Source organism: Corvus brachyrhynchos, unplaced genomic scaffold, assembly GCF_000691975.1.
Source record: "Corvus brachyrhynchos isolate BGI_N302 unplaced genomic scaffold, ASM69197v1 scaffold101, whole genome shotgun sequence".
In the NCBI taxonomy this organism is placed as follows: Eukaryota; Metazoa; Chordata; class Aves; order Passeriformes; family Corvidae; genus Corvus; species Corvus brachyrhynchos.
The window spans coordinates 8,511,286-8,529,245 of record NW_008237239.1 but is presented as its reverse complement, the minus strand read 5'-3'; the positions used below and the strand labels follow the sequence as shown (position 1 = coordinate 8,529,245).

The window sequence follows — 17,960 nt, the reverse complement described above, 5'->3', positions numbered from 1 at the left end:
GAGGGTGTGGGGAGCGGTGAGCTTCCCGCCGCGGGACAGCTGAAGCTTGAGGCCCCGCACAACCTGGGAGCGGGGCAGGAGGGGGCTCAGTCTCTCCGTAACGTGGGCCCTTCTGTAGGGTCTCCCGTTCAAATCGCGGAGGGCTTTGGGCCGCCCCCTACTTAGGTCTAGTGCCCGAGACGCCGCGTCTCGATGTAGAGAAGCAACGCCATCTACCCTCATCCGTCCCCCCCAGAGCCTCTCCCTCCCTCCTTCCCCCTCGCCTTTGGCATCTCTCCCCCGGCCGGGGGTGAGGAGGGGCGCGCTGCAGGGCTCGGGTTTGTTTTGGAGCTGGCTGGAGGGGAGGAGCGATGCCAGCAGGAGCCAGATGTCGAGATCTTTTGTTTTCAGAACTGCCTAATAAGCCCTTCGGCTTTCCCCCCTCCCCAGGTGGAAAGATGCCTTTGTATATGCAGTGGACTGGCTGTAAAAACCAAAGAAGGGAAGGTTGGAAGGAGTCGGCCGTGTGGGACAGCGAGGGCTGGGATGGGCAGGCACTGCACGCAGGCCTGCTTTTTTTTGGACCTGGAAAATGGGGCTGCTGGCTGTAGCCTTCATCAGTGTAAATACAGCAACCTTCAGCTTCCAAATCTCTTATTAGGTTGTTTACTTTGCTTCAAACAGAAAAACCATCTCTTTGGTATGCTTTAAGCATATAACCTTTCAACTGTGAGAGTTCCAAAGGCTTTTTATGGTTGTGATTATAATGGTAGGAGTTACAAATCCTGTCTGAGAACTCTTGTCAGTAATGAGTACTACATTGTGGAATGCTCTCTCATATTGTTGGGGGTTTTTGTGTGTGTGTGTGTGGACTAAGGTTTCTTTTAGGATTGTGGTATACACTGTGAGTGATGATGTCACAACCTCTAAGAAAAAGATTTACCTAGACATACCTGTTGCAGCATTTTGCATAGGTGTACCTCTTTAAATTTCGTATAGGTGTAGCTGCCAATGCGTTGGGGTTTTTTTTTTCCAAGCTAATTAACAAAAAAACAAAACCGGTTCCATTGCTCTGTGCTGTTCAAAGAGTAGGTCAGGCTATGTTGCTGAACTAGCTGTTTAGTTAATAGAGGTGTGTGAGAAGTTCTGTACTTACTTTTAAATTACTCTGTTCTCACCCTATAATCTCACGTAGTCCAGAAACCCGAGTTTCCTAAATAATTTCCTTGCAGCGCTGCACTGGAGTAACATTTACTTGAAACTTTGTACTCTTTGGAAAGGCCTATAAGCTATGGGAGCCCTGTGGCTTTTTAAAGTTTCTTTTGTATTTCAGTCCTGCACGTTATTTGAACATAGTTTCTTGCTCAGGGTGGTTGTTGCCTGTTTGTTTCCTCACTGTTTTGTCATTTGAATACACTGAAAAGTTGGGTTTGTGAGGATAAATTGATTGACTTCTGTTCTTGTTTTTTTCTTTTTTTACAGCATTGTCACTGATGTTGCAGTTGGTGTGAAGGTAGGATTTACACTTAAATAAGGGGGCAGAGTGCTGATACAAAATTAACTACTTTGAGCGTCAGTAATTGCATGTTGGAATATTTTAGCTGGTCATTGTGAGCTGATATCTTGTCAGCCGTATATGCTTTATAAACAAAAATCTCTAGGGGTAAATTGGAGGCTCTACACAAAAGACTTTTCTAGGCACTGAACTGTAAACAGTGCTTCTCGATTAATGTAGTGGTGTCAGCCTCTTGTTTTAAAACTTGATTTTGCATATTTTTTCCGAAACAACACTCTCACATTGTTGCATGGGAACTGTAGAAGTCATGCCTTTTTCTGTCCCTCCCCCTCCATTTTTCAAAACAGTTCTCACTGAAGTTAAAAAAGAAGTGACTATCTGTAATTGGACACAAAAAATGGGAGCTAGAATTTGTTAGGTAGACACAAAAGAAGGTGTTTGCTTTGCTGTACTTTTTATTTCTGAAGTTCAGTTAAGAATTTATCATATTTTTATAACAAGCAAAGGGCTTCCAAATAGCTGTTAATTTACTATTCATTTTGCTTTTTTTATTCAAATCTGTCACAGGAATTAGATCAGTACTACGTAGTAGCAGAGTGAGAAATAATGTTTATGCAAAGATATATGGGACAAGAGAACCTCAAAGAATGCATGAGAGCAATTCTATTTCAGTGGTAGAAACACAGGTTTTGTAGTGCATACAGTTAACTCTTCACATTTGTTCAGGGACGTTGTAGCTTGTGCTACGTACCTGCCTTTTCACCTGAAGCTGATCTGTGTTAACTGCTTGCTAAGCCCAGCTTTGTCTAGTAAGGCCCAGTTGCTCAGATTCAGTATTGGTCCTGCTGGATTTGGACTAGTTCTTACGTAATACAGCCAGCCTGTAGATACAGCAGCTGTTCTGTCAGATGTACCTATATAATGTTTCTGGGTAAGCTTGCTTCTAGGAAGAGCTATAAGAAGTCAGTTACATAGATTTTGGACCCATCTGGCTCCAGATGTTCTTGCAGTATTGGAGACAAGCTTAAAATCATTCTCTAAATCGTGAGTAAAGTGTAGTTATTAAAGTACTTCTGTGGGACCTAATCACAATAGAAATACGAACTGACATGATTATTTTTCTGTTGCCTGGGAGGACAAAGTGTTTACTCATTAAAACTTAGCGATGTATTTAGTAGTTTGGAGGAATACCTGAGGATGTTCCATGTCTTTCAGCAGCAGACTACTCCACATACACAGCTTTGGGGCAAAAAAAATAAAATCATAAATTGCCCGTAGTCATGTCTAGCAAAGAAGTAGTTTCAGGTAGACCATGTATTACTTGGATCTTAAATTCTGACATTTCTCACTTCAGGAGAAGTAAATGGATTCAGTATCCCTTTCAGCCTTTACTGTGAGCAACTTCAGTCTAGGAGAATTTCAGTGTTATGAAATATGTCCTAAGTGGATAGTGCAGTTTTGGAACCAAATTTTAAGATACTAGCCAGACAATGAAAGAGAGATGCTTCAGATGACATAACTCCTTCTTTCTGTTGATTGTAGAAGTTATATTATGAATATAAAAAAGAAGGCAAGATAAGTATTGGAGGCAGTGGTTAAACTAAATACAATGAAAGGCTCAGAAGTATCAAAAAGTTATGCTCTTTGCCATGTAAAACGGACTTGCTGGCTGGTTTTTAAAAGAAAACAATCTGTGTGTGGAAGTAGCTCAGATAAATAAGGATGATGGTATCCTGAAGAAGGCTGTTAAATATGGGAGGAATAACTGGATTATATTCTGGAGCTTCTGTAATTATCTCAAGATACTAGTAAGAATGGAAAATGGGATTTCTGTCTAATTGAGGTATACAGTGTGCCAGCTTCATTTATGTTTTGTGGAAGGATATGTGAAACAAAAGGACATGTTTGTCCTTATGTTCTCTGGTGACTATTCATTGCTTTTGATGGACTGATGTGTTAAAGTTGAGGAATGCTTTGCCTATCAAGTGTATGTGAACAACTGGGATGAATCATCTGGCCTTCCCTTGCCTGTCATCTTTTTCATGGGGTGCCGTGGGAATGTGTAGGGAGTCAGTTTTGAATCCAAGGACTTGCATTAGCATTATTCTTCCAACCCTGCTTTTATTGTGACTGGATAGTCATTGGATGTGGGCAGGGATTTACATGTGAGAAATCACCTTATGCAGAATAATTTTTTTACTCATTGCTTTCTGAGATTTTTCATTTACAGTGTATATGCTAATCACCTGCAAAACATGTTTGTGATATACTCAATTATACTTGGAGAAATGGACTGTGACATATGACTCTTCTGTTTGGAAAATCAGCTTTATTTTATCATCATTAGTCATGTCAATACAAATTTGAAAGTTATATTAACTGTTGTCTGGCAGGTTGTTCTCTTAAACAGAAAAGTGAACGTGGTAGTTATGTTTTTAAACCCATTCATAAAAGAGTAAGAGAAGTTAACTACTGTAGTCTGGGTATTGTCTTTCAATTAAAGGAGGGCTTTTTAGCTTTGGGGACTGCATGTGGTCAAGGCAAGTAAAAAGTATAAGGACTGCTTCCTTATAATGTTTTATTAACAGTTTTATAATCTGAGTTATCTACAAATGAGGGATACATTTGAAACTGTTACCATTTATTTGTACTGTACACTTGATTTGATTTAAAACATTTTTGTTCATCTGATGTTCAGTCTTAATTCTATTTACATGTTGAGTCACCAGAAATTAACACCAGAAACCGATACAAAACATAAAACTTAAAATGGAGGTGGAAAAAATGACAAATACAACTTGAAAACTTGGTTTACATAAAGTAAATGTGGGGATTTGTGTGACTCAAAATATGCAGTGGGAACACGCTTCCTAGCTCAAATCTGTCAGAGCAGCAGTGTGCTTTAATTTCTGAAAGCATTAGAACATGTCACAACCCAGTCATCTTGTAAGTACATATGAAATAAATCATACTTGATTTGGTCTGTAATGTCTTGTTTTGCTTACCTAGAATTCATGGAGGCAGGGAAATGTCACTGCACACAGTTCACCCCTTACATTACATTTTGCAAAATGCAAAAAAGAGTGAGCCTTAGCTCTCTGTCTGATGCTAATTTGTGAACTTGTGTTATATATAAGCAGTTTGTGTAAAGTATACTTGAATAGAAGAGAGCTGAGGAGCTGAGAAGAGAGCTGATAGTATTTACACAGTTCATCAGTTTTTAAAACATTTTAGTTCCTTGAAGAAATTTATACATTTTATAGATTCCTTTATGTGTGGCTTCAAAAAATTGTCATATCATATAAAATGTTTGCTTTTTCTTTTTAAAAAAGTACATTACAGCTGCTCTGTTCTTATTACATCAGGTCCTTAGTTACTCTCTGGTTATATATTTTTGAGCATCAGCATCTAATAACTGTACTGTGAATTGCTCTCTTGTGCTCTCTTTACAATTACAATGCTTTAATCTTGATAACTGATTTGGCACTTGGTGTGATAGAGCCTTTTTCAGCCGTTGAGTGCATGAAGTATATAATGTATCTTTCCTCTGGAGTAATTAAAAGAATCTTTTAGGGAATAACTTAGGTGAACTTTGGGTGCATATTGAGGCTGATGTCTCCTATTGTATTTCAGTGTCTGCCACTTCAGTCTAATGGATGATCTTTCTCCTGGAAGGGATGGGTAGCTGTGCAGTAAATGGGGCCTGAACAATTGAGTGACTCATTTTGTGTATCTGCATTGCATGTTTCACAATGGCTGAGGTGTTCTATCTAACAGGAGAAAAGAACCAGCCATTTCTTCTTGGATGCATTATTTGGTACACAGCATTTGGGACATTTTTGACCTTCCTGACAGTGTTTTGGACACTGGCCAAAAACCAAGTTTCAGCTGCCAAGTGTGGACAGCCCTAGTTATAGCCAGGAGGGAAAAACTCATTCCTATAAACACAGTTTTGTAATGTTTAAAGATGTGGAGATGGCCTTCTTCACCCCAAAGTCAGGGCTTCAGCCTTTGCAGTGCACTTGAGAGAATTGGTGGTGTGTATTTAGTTGGTTTTGTTTGGGATGGGTAGAAGATGCTAAGAAACACTGTCCTAGTACTTTCTAAGTTTTGCAAACAGTAAAGTATCACTAAGTCCTCCTTTTTCCTGATGCTGAAACTTAACATGCAGGAATATAGTAGTATGGGGGAAGGGCAGTAGCTAAAATCTGATAGAGAGGAACTGATGGAGAAGGGGGAGAGAGCACAAAGTAGCATTGTGTAAATACTCTTGAAGCACTTTGGTTTTTTAACTCAGATTCTGAGGAGTAGCCTTCTCTTCCAAAATTACAGAACTCTGAACCCTTTTTGCTAGTAATAACTGAGAATTTCTTCATGGTGGAAACAAGGAGATACTGTAGATATGCTGCGACTTTTTGTTTCAACTGTATACTGTATAATGAAAATGGGATTGAAAAGTTAGATTCTAGCAAGTTGTCAGATGATAAATTTTTCGACTTGTAAAATTTAGTCTAAACTTATTTCAGAAGCCTGTTGCTATCGGTTTTTTTCTCTCTGAAATTTTTTGCCTTCACTTGTAATTTTGGCTACTTAAAAAGAAGGGAGTGGTAGGATAAAAAATTGATTTATTCATACAGGCAAATGCCCATGTTATGGTCTGTTTCACTTAAAATGTTAGAATTGGAGTTTTGAGCTACCCTTGCATAGGGTAATCATTAGTAGATTGCTAGTAGATGAGACAAAGATGCAGTGATATGAGAAAAATGGGTTGTTTGTGAATTGGATGTGTTTTAATCTTGTGTTTGCTATGATAATGTTTTTAGACAACCTTTGTATTCAATAATACTTAGTAGTGATAGCAGCAGTAAACAGGAAAAAAAAATGTGTGTAACATTATAGCAGTCAAGTAAGACTGAAGTCTGACCATGTTCAAAAGTTTAGAACTGGCATCTGAATTTGTCTTTTCAGAAGTGGTATGGGGAACATGTCCATAGTGACAGAAAATAGCTTCTTACAATGAAAGCTGTCTGTTAACAGTAGAGATATCTGATAACAGTAACTTCTATAAATTGACTCTGTTTGAAATGGCTTTCATATTTATTCTCAGAAGAGCTGATTCCAGTTCTTTTTTTCTTTGTGCCTTCGGGGTTTTTTGTAATGCTCTTTCTGCCACTTTAATATATGTGGAAAAAGTAAGGAAAGCTGAAAATGGAAAGAAAGGAAGTGCATTGAAAATTAGTTTGTTCTCTGTAGTAAGTATGCAACAGTGTAAGGAAGCTCTAGTATACTTACTTGATATGTTTTGATATCTTTCACTAACTGAAAATCACCTAGTTTTCATTTGTAGCAGAACACTTAAGTTTGCATCTTAATTGAGGAGTTGTACAAAGAGAAATGCAATCACCTGCACCACCTCTGAAAACATGCACTAATACCAGCATGAAAATACCTTTCCCATTTCCTAGAGCTTTGGGCCATGTTTTCACAAGCGAATCAAGTTGCATTCCTTTTTTCTGTCACTGTAATACTTGTGCAACAGATGTTTAGGTAGCCAATTCACAAACCTCTCTTGTGAACTTAACCAGGATAAAGCTGAGCTGACACAACAGCAAGCTGCATCTTTTTACTCAGGTTTGTACCAAAGCATTGTGATTGCATAAGTACTTGTAACTTTACACAGTTACGAAGGACAGAATATGAACAAGTTGCTAAGGTCAGGGAGAAGGTAGGATTCTTGCTTTTGGTGGTAGTTGATTCAAATGAGGTTGTGGTTTCACAAGCTGTTAATGGGACTGTGATGTTGGATTTAGGGGTTTGGGTATTTTTTATAGCTGCAAGTACATGTAGCCATGTTTGGCTTTTCATAAAATCAGTTTTTCTGTGAATGGGTAACACGAGTATTGAGTTATAGACAAAACAGCATTACCACTTTTAATTTATTAGTGAAAAATAGGGGATAACGGAGTAGAAAATACCTTCCATGTAGATGACATTTTGAGGTGTAGAAATTGCTACTGAAGGTGCCATGGTTCTTGGGAAGGCAGAGGACACATCCAGGTGGTAGCTCTAGTGAGTTGTTCTCACCTACTCTAATTTACTACCAGTAATGTACAGCTGTTTGAGAGTAGTACTTTCTTTCCTGGTAAAAGTGGAATCGAAAGTCTGAAATGTTGGAATAAGTTGTCTTGTTAGTTTACTTCTCTTGGGTGTTTGAAGCATTGACTTATATTAGAAGAGATTCTTGCCTGCAGTCTTTCATTACAATTGAAATTTGGAAGTTTCCAAATGAGACTGTGTGACATGGTGTAAATTGAAATTTGATTCTTTACTCTTTGGCTTTTTGGTTTAATAGTCCGTCTTGATCTTCTGGTGCTTTGAGAAATTTGTTTCTTTTCAACACTGTGTTTTGGGAACCTGGAGATTTTTCAGGGACATTGGGTTTTGTTAATCTGGAAGACTTTTCAAATTCCCTTGATTGCTCTCTCTCAATTTCTACAAAACTTGTGTGTTTTTATTAATGTTTTATTAATTTTCTCCTAGCTCCTTTCTTACCGAAAAATTGAGAGTGTTAAAATGGCAAGTTAGTTGTTAGGCTATACAAACAATATATCCTTGGCTGAGGAGAATATGAAAATAATTGAAGTAGGGTAAAAAAGAATGTATAGAGAGAGTAAGTATGTAAAGGTCATATTGTATACAGTTAATACTGAATGAAAAGCAAGTGATGTTACAAGTAAGTTATTAAGCACCCATGGAGTTCACCACCCTAACTGATAAGATTTCATGCCAATATAGTTAAATAGTGTATTCTTAAAAAAAATTCAAATAGGTGTACTCCTTGCATGTGAGGTTCTAATGAAGTGATAACATGTGTATAGTTAAACTGTACACTTTGTAAAATACTTAAGAACCTGCATGGAGTTTCTGTTGTATATGTAGACTTAGCTTGTCCTGTCCTGAAATTAGGTTTCTTTTTCCACAGAAACCTTATAGGTCTTCTGTGATCCTATATGTATGAGAGGTGTAACAAATTCCTTAGGGTAGTTTGGCTTATGTGTTTTGACAGTTGTGTGTGTAATCAGAGCATAAGGCAGATCAAGTGTTTTTTCGTCACAAAAGATTATGTGAGGGTATATTTATGTAGTGTTTCATATAAAAATTTATCATGTTAAAAATAAAGCATCCTTTGAATTCTGATCCATCACATGGAAACTGAACAAAGTTTATAAAGGCTGTGTTTGGGAGTTTAAAGTGTCTTGTTCTATTGTTTCAAACATCCAGTCCCCAAAGTTACTTCAGATATCGAAGCAGTGTGTTTACAATGTGTAACTGTTAGAGGGGAATGTTTTAATGTCTGGGTTGAAATTGTCATGTGCTTATTCCTCTCCCAAACCATCAGGTTTCTGGCTCTTTCTTTTAAATTGTTCCCAGATGTTGTTAGAAATAAAGTGTTTTACAATGCTGTTGGATTTCCTTAAATCATGAGATCTGTCTCCTGGCTTGTCATACCCCTTGGGAAATTCATGCCTGTAGGCTGAGAATGACTGTGGTAAATGTGCAGTGCAGCTAAAGTTCTCCTACTTATCTTTCATTTGGGGGGAAAGGAGGAGAGAAGGAAATGGGGAGGGCAGAAGCATCTTTGAGAGAGATTTGTAATACCAGCAAATATAAATACCACCAATGACAGTATTTGTAAGAAAGTGTATTTTTCAATATCTTTGAATGTCGTCTTTATATTTTCTAGTGGGAATTTAAGAAATTATTTTAGATGATACAAAGTGCAATTCTGTCACTTGTTTACTATTTCTAGGAATATAGTACTGCTTCTACACATGCTTCCAGTAAGCTCTCTGTAATACACTGTTAGGTTAGGTATAGTCATAACTTCTGATCAGAGTCTCCACAGCCCTGAATTATTAGGAAAAAAGCTGATGTGTCTCTGATTTAAATAGTTGTCAGAAAGTATTTTGATGCATAAAAGAGTAAACCTTTTGGTAACTCTCAAGCCAAAGCTGTTACTCTCTGGTAGTACTTTAGATGTAATAAAATCTGGGGAATGTGTGAAGTATTTAAAGCCCGATCTGGAACGTGAGGAAAATAGTTGGCAAAGGCTTCTAAATAGTATATTTTTGATTAGCCTGGAAGGATAGTATGACTGTAATGACTTCCTGAAATTACATAGCTGCATAATACAACCTGTGATAGCATGAAGCTTTATAGTAGTCTTTTATGTGGGGAAAAGAAATCTGAAATTCTGCTATGTAAATGCAACTTGTGTGGTGAGGGATTTTGAGTTAGCTGTAACTTAAAGCAAGGATTTAGGACATCATTTTGCTGAGCTAGGGGCTTCTTCTTTCTCTTTGTATAATTGACTTTGTAAATTGCAGGAGTGACAGTATATGAAATAACTGTTCACTATGGGGAATTAGCTGAAATATCAAAGTGCTGTCTTTAATTTACAGTATATAAAACAATTTTTGTATGTATAATTTTGAATTTTCACTTAGATATGCACTAAAAGTCTGAGTTGTCATATTTTTTGTCTTTTTTGAAAGTGGTCCTACGTGTCAGTTTTACCTAAATCCACTGATTGAAGCCATGCATTAAACATGATGTTTTCCCACCATGCATGGAAATGCTCTCTTGGGGTCATGGGGGGTGATAACATGGGCTTCAGTGAAAGGGCGGTATTGATTCTGTGACAAATTCTGGGTTCACTCACTGCAAGATGTTAGCTTGGCAATTCCCTTGTTTATTTTGTGTACTTGTATTTTGCCAGATGCTGATTTCATAAAGAAATGGTCTAGATATCTGATCTGAGTAGTTGTCAGGTTTTGTGGAAGATGAATGTAGATTAAGTGTAATTAAGACACTGGTAGGAATAGAAATACGGCATTGAAAACTTCTGCATGTTAGAAGATGACCTATTTATACTATAATAGCAGTTTGTACTTACTTTGTTCTTAATAATCTCCTAGCCTCATGCTAAAATGGGTATTCAATTAGTCTCTACTGTGTTGCTATTGCAGTAACTTCCCTTTGCAGTTTATGGTGAAATATAATCATTGTGGTGGTTTTTTTATTTGTTTATTATTTTAACTTAGATGTGAATGTTTTTGCCATCTCTATATTTGTGATCTTCAATATTGTTATGCCATCTCAAACTTGCTTTGATTCTTTAGAACACAGCAATTTGCACAGACAGGGAAAAAGAGTTAAGTGAACATTGCTCTGGGATCTTCCTTTCTTGAGTCTGATTCTCTGTGAAACTCGAAGATCTGAGTTTGGTTTCCTTAGCTCTGAAACAATCAATACAATTACCTAATTTAGTTCAAAGGTTTGTTTTGTACCATTCAACTAGCAGAACTTCTGTGCTTGAGACTAATTAAATATTCAAGATGCTTGGAAAATTGGTTATGATTTTGAAATTCATGTATGACATAGCAGAGTGATGGAAAGCTTTGCTCTTGGAGAAAGATGTCAGTCCTTTTTGGCTTAGCACTCTCTAAAAGAAGATGCACATAAAACCAAAACCAAGCACCCTAAACCACAAATCGAATAAAGCCTTATCTCTGCTGAATAAATGTAAGTAAAATAAGTATTTATGTCTATGTAATTCAGGAGGGATTGTGTCACACGGTGGTGCCAGTCTTAACAGCACACATTGGCTTACTTGAGGTGCTTATATGAAATTGCTTTACTAGACAATCAAGATCTTCAGATAGCCCTTTTGAAGTAAATCACAATAACCAGGCAGGTACTGGTTTTGATTTTGTAATTTAACCACTCTGTGTCCAAGTCCATCATGTTTTTTGCTGCATAGCTGGTTTTAAAGTTACATACTGAAATGAAGTACAGAAGGGTCCAGGCTGCTTAAGAACCAATTAGGAAAAATAACCATGTGTATCCAATAGGATCATTACTCACACAATAAGAGGTATCTTTATCTTTGACCAAAAGCTTGGGAAATGTGTATGGGAGTGAGTTAGGAGAAGTTTGCTATACATTTCTGATTTCATGGGGTAATTGGAAGAATATTCCATGTATGAACGTGTACATCTGTGAATCAGACTTTTGAACACTAATTTATGCAGATAAGACAAGTGTAGAATTTATGCTGCAGGCCAGTGTAAGAAATTCACGTTTAGTTTTCCTTCTGAAGCAACAATGTTAAAACTTTCAAGTGCAGTGACAAAATCTTGTTACTGACTATGAAGGTGTTAATGAAATGTAAAATGATATGTTTGAAAATGAAGAGAGAACTGTTCATGAAACACAAATACAGGAACTGAATATCCACTCTTTTGAGTAATTTGTGCTTCTTTTGGATTTTTCTGCTGTGGATTAAGAAATTAACAGCTTTTTTGAAAGCCTGATTTACTAGGAACCAGAAGTTTATGTAATCATTCTTGCAGTCTTTCATTCAGCAGTTGCTGTTGTAAGTAACTTTCTGAAGCTGAAGGCAACTCAAATTTGAGATATTTCAGAATTGTAAAGTTTCTACAGGTTTTGGGAAGAGCATTCATTTGGTACTGGGGTTTCTTCAGCTGTTTATGTAGTAACTACTGTACCATTGCAAATTGATGCTTGTCATACTAAGGGGGAAAAAAAGGCTGCTGAATGATCCTAATCAGCCAGACTATGAACAGATTCAGTGTCTGCTGCTACTTCTGCCTATTCAGCTGAGCTGGCCAGGCTGCAGACGGGCTCCCAGGCAAAGCTAGATGGGTAGCTGCAAGCAGGAGAAACTGCGCTTGCCACTGAGTAACATAATGCTGCTAGTAATCTGCAACTTTGCAGTGTTCTTCCCTTGTGTATTATTGTTAGAAAAAATAAAACATGAAAGAGAAAGAATGTTTCTATTTCAACTTACACTGAGTACTTGCGTATTATAGTAGAAAGCAATGTAGTTAGAATAACAGAGTTTCTATAACTTGTCTATGTTGTTTTTCAGTTCTATCTAGCTAAATTTTTTCTTAGTTAAATCTGATTAGAAATGCATCCTTACACTGAAAAGGACAAGACATGGTCCTTCTCATGGTCCTACCTAATCTTGGTATTAGGCATGGGGCAATTTTAAAGGAGCTCTGTTGCTGATTTGATAGGCACAGCTTTGTTTCTTGCTATGTACCCTTACAAGTTTAGAGCATTCAATAAACTGTAAAGAAATTCTTCAGAGCTGATGTTGAAAACCAAGTAAATTTTAATGGCTCTATGTGTGCATACACATATACAAACTTTAATGTACTATTCCCTGTGTGGACACAGATATAGTGCAGTATGATAAAAAGGTAGAGGTTTGATTTTTGTAAGTCTTGCAACTGTGCTGTCTATAAGGGTAATAGTCTCAGATTAATTTGTTATGAACTATTGAGGTGCCCTGTAAAACATATTCATTAACTATTCTTGATTCTCTTGTAGTGTCCACAACAGAATTAAACCCATTTATTTTTATAAGGATGAGTAGCAACTGTTTTTTTTCATCATTACCATTTTAGCAGTGATCAGTGACCTGGATTAGTCTTAAGGGTGCTGCGGAAATACTTCTGAAGTGGGAAAGAACCTATAAGAAATTAAATATAATATTCAAAGGATGTTTAAAATATTTTGTTTATTGAAAAATCACATAAAGATTTTGTAGGCTTTTTGAGAGATGAAATCTTGAGGGTGAGGGGGGTTGGGCCATAAAAGAAAAAAAGAAAGAACAAGATAAAAGAAGCGTTTCTTCAGCTGCGTCAAATGCCCGTCCTACAAACAATTTGTGGAAAGGGTCATCTTGTATGTTTTCAATATAAACCCTCCTCTGATTTTTGCAGCCCACTTTTAAGTCATTCATTAATTGATATTTGTCATGGTTTAAGAATTACAATGAAGATGTAATTCCCTGCCCTAAATTGTGTTTTGCAGAAGAAATGGATGTCCCCAAAACTAAAACTGATTATTTCCTGTGAACATTAAATCTTTTTTTTTTTAAATAGGGGTGTTAAGATTGAGCTAAACTCCATATTTCTACTTGCATAGATTTCCCTTGTAGTTTCAGCTAGATATAATAGTTTTATATATGTCTATTAAAATATTAAAACTTAATTTAAATGTTACTGAAGTAGAATAAATATATTTAATTATATTTTAATTTGAAATGCTGGACAAAATTATTGTTCAGCAGTTCTCACTGTACCCAGAGATGGCTTCATTTCAGTGGTGGGTTAAACAACTGTGCTTAAGCTGCTCTCATTTCAGATTGCCATGTAAATATACCGCTTTACTTAGATTTCAAGTTGTTGCACTTATCTGAAAAGAGGAAGTATCATCTTTAAAAATCACAAAATAGAGGAAAAAAATCTCTTACTGTCTCTTTCTTTTTAGAGAGGATCTGACGAACTTCTTTCAGGCAGTGTACTCAGTAGCCCGAACTCTAACATGAGCAGCATGGTAGTTACTGGTAAGTGATGCCCTTTCAAAGGAGAAATCTATAATTTATACTTGGACTCATTTCCTGTTTACAAGGGGAGAACACCGAAACAAGAATCCGTTGTGCTATAGGGGGATAAACTGCTGGCTTGTATTAGAATATAGTGACTTTGTATTTCCTACAAACCTTGAGTGTCTGAGAAGAATAATCCCATTAAAAAATAGGCAACTTTCAGATGTCTGCGCACTAAATTGTTGGTGGGTGATGGGATGAAAACGTACAGTTGTCTTGTACAGCTGCCTTTAAAGTAAGGGATCTCAACTGCCAAGCGAAGGTAAACAGCTTAACTCCTGTGTGGCATCAACTTTTTTACACATGGACATCTGCAAGCCTGGGCATTATAGGAAAGAACACTGTGCCAGTTTCATAATGTAGTGTGGATTCAGGAAGGCAGAGTTCTGGTTCACTGCTAAAGCAGGAAGCTTCACTTTTCTTCCTTCAGTTTGAGGTTGCAGTGGTAGAATCTCAGAATATCAGTGCAAAGTGAGCGTGGCTGTGCTGGAATCAGTTTTCTAGTGATGCTAGATAGAAAGAAAAGTTTTTCGTGAATTGGCACACACTAAAACACCATCTATTGCAGTTGATGCTTCTGTATGTTGAATGTGCATTGAGCTCCCTTGGAAGGCTCATTTCAGAAGTCTTCCTTTTTCTCTTTTTTCTGTTTTCTTTTTCTACCATACCATTTATTTTTTGTGGGGTTTTTTTTTTTTTTTCTTTTTTTTGCTTTTGCCTTAGCGATGTGGAGGAGTTGGTTCATGGCATTAGAGGGTTTCTGGACTTTCCAGTCAGTTGCCTGGTTCACTGTTTTACTGTGCCTGATTTTCTGTATTTATGGGCTGAGCAGTAATCTCTGTTATTAGTAGCAGACTCTTTCCATTTTAATTTATTAGTAAGAGATTGGGATTTAGGGTGCAATTTCATGTTAGAATTAGGGTGCTGTGGTGACAGCTCTTGCCAGAATGGGTAGCTCTGTGCTTTCTCATGCTACGTCTTTGGCACAAGCAGAAAAACCCCCAAATCCACATGTTCCTGCTACACACTCTTCTGTTGGAGTGCTCATACACTTGCAGAATAAGTTAATGCAGCACTAAACTACTCTAACAAGAAAAAGTAGTTTTTCCTTGCAGCAGCTTACTGATCAGTCATGTGATTGCACAGTTTTAGACAGTGCAGTGTTGAGTGGAAGAGTGTGGCAGCAGGAGAAAACCACTTCCACTGGCAGTTCTGTAACCAAAGGTGAAGAGGTGGTCGTACTTTGGAGTAAGTCAGAAATGCAGTGTAGTGCATTCACAGCCATTTTGGAACCCCAGAACATTCGTCTATCCTCCCTGTTTTTCTTATTTCCTTCTGGTTCTGAAAGAGGTCCCTCTTGTTTTCAATTTCTTGATGTCCTCTTCAATCCTGGATATTAATTAGTGTTTCATCAGTTTGCTTTAATTAAATGAGAAACTGGTATGAAAAGGAGCTCAGGTTGTGTGCATGAGGGTTTGGCTGTGGGCAGTGGGCATTAAGACAAGACAAAGTCCTAAATGTTACCAAATTTTCCATATGTTTTTACATAAACGTTTAGTTCCAGGAAATTAAATGCAAGTTAATTTAGCAAAGGAAAAAAAGAGATTAAAAAAAAAATGGAGTAAGAATTACAATTTTGAGTTTTCAGAAAAAGAAATACAGAAGCTTGTCTAAGCAGACTTTACATAGAAATTCTTCCTGAAAAGTTCTGAATATGGCAAAGTGTGTTTTGATCCCATTAGGTTGATGTATGGGATGGGAGTTTGATGTATTTTACAAATAGAGAAGATGCTTCACATCTTGTTTTTATTTCTACCCTCTTTAAGCCGTTAAGGGTTTGGGTTTTACTCTTGGAAGTTTCTTTTTTGGTGTGGGTGGGGGTTTTTTATTTGGGTTTTTTTGGCATCCAGAACCATAAATGACTATTCAAGAAACGATGTCATTAGCAGCAGTAGTCAGAGTATTGGTTTGTCCCCTGTAATATCAGATGCCTGTTATAAAAAGTTTCATATAAATTGTATAATATGTAAAGAAGGTTGGTGGAAAAATAATCCCAAACAAACAAAAACCCACAATCTGAATGCAGTGCTATAGTTTAAGTTTGTTTGGGTATTTTATTTTTCAAACAGTTTCTTGGTATTGTATTCAAATTTCGTTCTGCCTGCCTTATTTAAGCAGCACAAAAAACCCCTGTAGAGTTGGATAAATCCACTGTTCATTATTGCTTCTGAATATATCCTCCCATAGCTGTCTTGTTTACTGGGGACCAGGAAGTACTTTTTCCAGACTTGCAGAGTTTACCAGTTCAGACTGTCAACTCAGAAGTAGTTAGATTGAAATGGAAACCTGTGTGTTAATTTTTCTCTAACCATCTCCTGAAGCCAAATGAGTTCAAGTATTCTTTCTGTCTGAACTGATGTCCTCCTTTTTGTTTCAGTTCTGCTATTACTTTTCCTCTTCAGAAGAATTTAAAACATTTTTAAATTAAACATTTTTTTTCTGTAGCCAAGGTATAGTAGCGATGAATCTTTCTCAAATTTTCTAGGGCTTCAAGGAACCTGTGATCATTTGTTAAGTCCCTTGTAAATGAGACAAGTTGTAGATACCTGCCTATGTAAAACTAATACTTGGTCTTGCCCTTTAATTCTTAAGAATTGGGAAGTGTCATGATATTATGAGACTTGGCCATTGTTTTCTGGAGAATATAGAAACCTATTCTGGTTCTGACTGTGATATTTCCACTATCTGATCCCGTGATATTTTTCTAAGTAGATAGCTACGAGAACAGAAGAAAGAGATGGTTTGTCTTTGTAATCCTCTGAAAGTGTACACAGTCAAAAAACTGGTTGTCAATAGCAGTGCCTTAACAGGCCTAAACTTGGAGCCAAACTGTGTCAATTGCAGCCTCATTTCTTTCTCTTCTATCGAAATATTAACCTAAACCAAAATGCTTAAGTTGTCCAAAAAACTACCTTTTCTTGGAAGGGAGTGGGTTTGGTGGAACTGAGGGCTGTGTCATTATTAAGGGTGAGGCTGAAGATGATTTTTTTTAAATGAACACCCTACCTTTTTATCATGGGAACAGTTCCATTAGTGGTTGTTTTTTTTTTTTTGTATTCAGCTGCCATTCAGTGAGAATACTGTAGTACTTTAATGCTTTTATGAATACTCTTGCTCTAATCTCTCCCAGTGAAAGGCATGAAAGAGAAATGGTTTCCCTGCCCTATAGGGAGTCTTACAGATAAATCCTTTCCTACTTTTTTGTGAAAGAAACTTGTGTATTTGGTGAACAAATGTTTGATTAGCATTCTTACCGATTAATTTGAACCACTGGTAATTCTCTGAAAAAGGCTAGCATGTTGGACATGGCTCAAAATATAAGGCCTGATCCTTGAACATTTTCTAAACAGTTTTGTCATCTGTATCCATCCTCCAGACTTTGTATGAGAGGAAGTTGACATTCACTACAAGTGAAGTTATTGTTTTAGGTACTTTCAGTGTCTTTTGTAAAAGAGCAGTCTTAACAGGAATTTAGACTTGGATGAAGATGACTTTTACCTCTTAATTCTGAGCCCTGTTTTGGACAAATTTGATTGCTGTCATTGTTGAGAAATTTCATTTCAGTTAAGCATTTATATTTAAATATATAAGATTTATTTTTTTTTCCTGAACTTGGTTGGACAGTATGGCAGAACATTATTGTGTAAACATTAAGGGAAGGATCCCGTCTACTAGATTAGAATTTGTAGCAAGGGAGGACAGCTTGTAAAGTACAAGATCAGCAAATATCTAAGCTTTTCTAAGAAGTTCTTTTTTTATGTTAGATGTATAAGTTTCTGATGTTTTTAACACCAGCTGACATGAATATCTTAAAGTTGTATTGTCAGAACCACAGGCCTTTTACTACTGCTTGAACTACTACTAGTTTTCCTTCAGCTTTTCTGAAAATATTGTCAAAGTCTGTTCTTATTTTCTGCCTAA

At 36.9% G+C, this 17,960-nt stretch overlaps 1 protein-coding gene across 10 annotated transcripts in view; it reads left to right on the top strand.

The window, feature by feature from the left end:
• The first annotated feature begins 1,420 nt into the window (after positions 1–1,420).
• PTBP2 (polypyrimidine tract binding protein 2) overlaps positions 1,421–17,960 on the top strand; it is a 45,013-nt gene continuing 28,473 nt past the window's right edge. For 9 of the 10 annotated variants that reach the window (XM_017729857.1, XM_008630253.2, XM_008630254.2 and 6 more), the window contains exons 1-2: positions 1,421–1,492; positions 13,862–13,937. In XM_017729857.1, the coding sequence (XP_017585346.1) occupies positions 13,916–13,937 (22 nt within the window). In that variant the 5' untranslated portion in view covers positions 1,421–1,492; positions 13,862–13,915. The remainder of the gene's footprint in view (positions 1,493–13,861; positions 13,938–17,960) is intronic. The other variant, XM_017729855.1, reaches the window with a different exon arrangement.